General features: G+C 49.1%; 1 protein-coding gene across 1 annotated transcript; it reads left to right on the top strand.

Annotated features, from left to right (window-relative positions):
* Positions 1 to 2183: 2183 nt before the first annotated feature.
* Positions 2184 to 3431, top strand: LOC132494378 (probable G-protein coupled receptor 45). The gene is given in 1 exon segment (XM_060105429.1): positions 2184 to 3431. A coding segment is annotated over 1 exon segment (1083 nt). The 5' UTR covers positions 2184 to 2348.
* Positions 3432 to 4388: the final 957 nt, after the last annotated feature.

Raw genomic sequence — 4388 nt, forward strand, 5'->3', positions numbered from 1 at the left:
CTCTTTCACATTCTCCTATCCATTATCTGAAGGAAAATGGAACAAAGTTGAGCCAGTTTTCCTTTCCTTTTGAATGCTTAGGTTGAATTCTCTGAAAACTTGTATGCATTTAATGGGAGGTTAGACTCAAGCCCATGTAATACCAAGGTGGGTTTAAAGTAACAGTTGTCAGTATTTAAATGTTTCCTTCCAGGAACAGAAAGCAAGAGCCCAACTCCACACCCCTCAGAGAAATTGATTTATCAGCATAAATTCTTGGCTTTGCCAGTATTGAATTTCAAATTATTAAAGAAGCACATCACAGTTAAATGCTTCTTACAGAAAATGTATAGGGCAATAGAAAAAGTGAGTCATTTGGTATGACCCATGCTAGTTTACAAAATGTGTGATCTATATGAAATAAATAGGAATGGAAAATTAAATGTAGTATGTATATAGAGTTAAATTATGTTTTTGTGTGTGTGTGTGTGAGGGTAACACACCAATTATTAAGTATCTTTTACCAAATACCTACTTTTCTAAAGTTGAACATATCTATGCATTTTATTTTTCTCAATTTTTATAGAAAAAAATGATATTGTATTGTCTTATTTTTTCAAGCAACTGAAAATCCAAGTGAAAGAAAATGTTTCCCTCTTACAATGGATGCACACCAAAATTACAAGTATTTACAAAGCAACTATCCATGAAAACCAGCTGAAGATTAGCAGAAAAGATTTTCTGCAGCCAAAGATATAAAGGAGGAACCACAACAAGAAGTGTGGGAGAGGCCGACCCACACCCCAGGATAGGCAATGCTCAAATGAGAGGAATCACATTTGCAGAGGTTCTTCACAAGGAGTGGTGAGTCTCAACCCCACATCAGATTCCCCAGTCCAGGGTGCCTGCACAGGGAAGAAGAGCCCCTAGAACATTTGGCTTTAAAAGACAGTGGGGCTTGCATGCGGGAGAGACAGAGGACTATATGCCACAGACACTCTGCTTTTAAAAGGCATGCACAAAATCTCACATGCTCTGAATCTCAGCACAGAGGAAATAATTTGAAAGGAGTCTGGGTCAGACCCATTAGTTGACCTTGGAGAACGACTTGGAGAAAAAAGAAGCTACTAGGACTCCCACTGGAGACATAAACACTAGTGGCAGCCATTTTTGGAAGTTTGTTCTACCATGAGGACACTGGTGCTGACAAGGCAATTTTTTTTTTCGTCTGTGTTTGATCTTCCTTGCTGTGGGCGGGCTTTTCTCTAGTTGAAGCGAACAGGGGCTACTCTTCATTGTGGTGTGCAGGATTCTCATTGCGGTGGCTTCTCTTGTTGCAGAGCATAGTCTCTAGGCATGCGGGCTTCAGTAGCTGTGGCACATGGGCTCAGTAGTTGTGGCACACGGGTTTAGTTGCTCTGCAGCATGTGGGATCTTCCTGGACCAGGGTTCAAACCCATGTCCCTTGTATTGGCAGGTGGATTCTTAACCACTGCACCACCAGGGAAGCCCCAACAGCATCCTTTAAAAGTGTTTATCTGGGGGGATAGTGTCTTCTTTTTCACCAGTGTTTCCAAAAGTAACATTCTAGCAGCACTACAGTTGTCCAAAGTGTTACCATTAAGGGAAATTGGGGGAAGGGTACATGGGTCTTGCTGGATTATTTCTTAAAACTGCATGTGACTCCACACTTAAACAAATAGCAGCAGCATCAACTACCATTTATTCACTCAACAGAATTTCTGTTGAACATCTTCTCTGCTGGGGACAGAGCAAACCACACAGACAAAACCCTGCCCTCATGGAGCTGGCTCTCTACTGGGGGTTGCCTCATCCAAAGCTTCACTGGATCAGGCTGTTTATAATTCAAGTTATAAAATACATGCCGATTATGGAAATGTTGATTACAAATTCTGGTCCCCCACAAAGTAGGTCTGATCAGGTTTCCTGGGTTACATGACAAGACTCGTCGTATTTGTGAAGACCAAGCCTTTTCCCCATGTGGTATAAGTGAGTCAGCTCCACTCTGATGTTTAAAATACCTGTAAAAGGTAAAAACTGCTCTATTCAACCCATGCTTGGAAGGTCTAACCCCCTTTTCTTTCATGCTTCTTTGCAACAGGCCAGTGAAAGCGTCCAAGTAGAAAGCTGCAGACACAGTCGGTTGTCACGGAAATGATGAGGCTGTGAGGAATTGCAAATCCCAGCCAGTTTCTCCCAAAGAGGGAGGCTCCTCCCAGCCCTTGCAGTGCCCTCCAGATCCAAGACAACCAGGAGAGAAATGCAGCCAGCTGAAAGAACGCGGCAGCCCCTGAAGCGCTGAAGCCCCTTCCTCTTCTTTCTGCCCCATCTCCAGGATTTCCTCCATTATGGCCTGTAACCGCTCGTCCATTGAAACCTACAAATACCTGCTGCCCAAAGGGAGCCACGCAGCGGGCTCTCGGGCACCCCCTTCACCTGCGCCCTTCAGGATGTCCCTGGCAATCCTCATGATGCTGATGATCGTGGTGGGGCTCCTCGGCAACACCGTGGTCTGCATCATCGTGTACCAGAGGCTGGCCATGCACTCCGCCATCACCCTGCTGCTGGCCACGCTGGCCTTCTCGTACATCATGCTGTCCTTGTGCTGCATGCCCTTCACCGTCGTAACTCTTCGGGGTCTCTCGGCCGCACTCTACTGGTTGTTCATCCTGGAGGGCGTGGCCATCCTATTCATCATCAGTGTGGACCACTTCCTCATCATCATCCAGTGTCAGGAAAGGCTAAACCCCCACAGGGCCAAGGTGATCACCGTCATGTCCTGGACACTGTACTTCTGTGTCTCATCCCTGTCGCTGGGCGACTGGCCGCAGGTGGAGGTGCCGGCGTGGGCCCCACAATGCGTGCTGGGCTACACTGAGTTGCTCTCCAGCCGCACCTAAGTGATGACGTTGGTGGGGGCCTTCTTCGTGACCTTCACCGTGATTCTCACCTCCTACCTGGGCATACTGCACACAGTGCGCAAGAACGCCGTGCACGTGCACAACAAGTCCGACAGCCTGGACCTGCAGCTGCTGACCCACACCAGCCTGCGGCGGCTCCAGTGGCAGTGGCAGGTCAGCCTGGACCTGAGCTTCAAAACCAAGGCTTTCACCACCATCCTGATCCTCTTCGTGGGCTTCTTGCTGTGCTGGCTGCCGCACTCCATCTACAGCCTGCTGTCTGTGTTCAGCTGGAGGTTCTACTGCGGACACTTGTTCTACACCACCCGCCTCTGCGTCCTAGAGCTCAGCTACCTCAAGTCCGTCTTCAACCCCATCGTCTACTACTGGCGAATCAAGAAGTTCCTCGAGGCCTGTCTAGAGCTACTGCCCCAGACCTTCCAGATCCTCCCCAAAGTGCCTGAGCAGGTCCAGAGGAGAATCCAGCCGAGCACCATCTACGCATGCACCGAAAACAAGTACCGTGTGTAGGGGAGGGGCAGTTAGCCCCACCCCCAACCCCCAACCCCGCTGCCCCCCACTCAGCTTCCTGGGACTTCTGTGCAGTCAGCACTTGGTGGGGCCTCTTAAGTACAAAGGGACTTATTTGTTACCAGGTGAGCTGCTGCTTCCAAGTTTGCACCATGAATTATTTTTGTTTCTCGCTGAGGGTCTGATGGAAAGTGGTCAGTCAAGACAAAACGGGAAAGGGGTGGGTGATGAAGGAGTTGGACCAAACCTTAGGGAGGCGAGGGGAACAGGGAGGGAGGTTGGCTGCGGGGCAGGAAGAAAGCTCTGTCTAAAGAGTTCCCTCAAGACCTGCCTCGGAGACACCCGTAGTGTCATGTTCTGACGTGAGAAACCCAAGTAGGTTCATCGCTGGGTCATCAATCACTACTGGGCACCAGCATTCTTCAGAGGCATCTGTGTCTGTGACATATGTTGTGGAAACTTGCAATGTTCTTTACATTGGTCAGATGTGCATTTCGGACGATGCCAAATCACGCTTTCTATAAACCAAAGTCACACGGGAAGCAGAGGAGCCCCTGGGCTTTTCAGCTCCCCATGTGACACACGGGAGGCCTTGGTGGATCGAAACCGAGAATGTTTGGGGGCAGCTCAGCTGAAACGATAAGACCACCCCAGTGCACATCCTCAAACCTCCTCCCTGGACTGTCCCACCCGGCCCCTCGCCCTGAAGCCTGTCACCTCCCTGCCTGCCGTGACAGCTCCCACCCCTTTTCTCTTTCTCACCTCTGGTCCCCAGGCCCCCCTTCTCCTCATTCCATCTGTCCCTATGAGCAGGAACCACACTTCTTTTCCTGTGATTCATCTTTTCAGCAAGTACTTGTAGTGACATGCTTTCAGTCTCAGAAGTGGTCTGGGGCTTTGTTTACATGTTTCTCGCCACACCCTGTGGCTGACACATCACCCTGTCACAGGACCTGT

This window comes from Mesoplodon densirostris, chromosome 7 (genome assembly GCF_025265405.1).
Source record: "Mesoplodon densirostris isolate mMesDen1 chromosome 7, mMesDen1 primary haplotype, whole genome shotgun sequence".
Classification (NCBI taxonomy): Eukaryota; Metazoa; Chordata; class Mammalia; order Artiodactyla; family Ziphiidae; genus Mesoplodon; species Mesoplodon densirostris.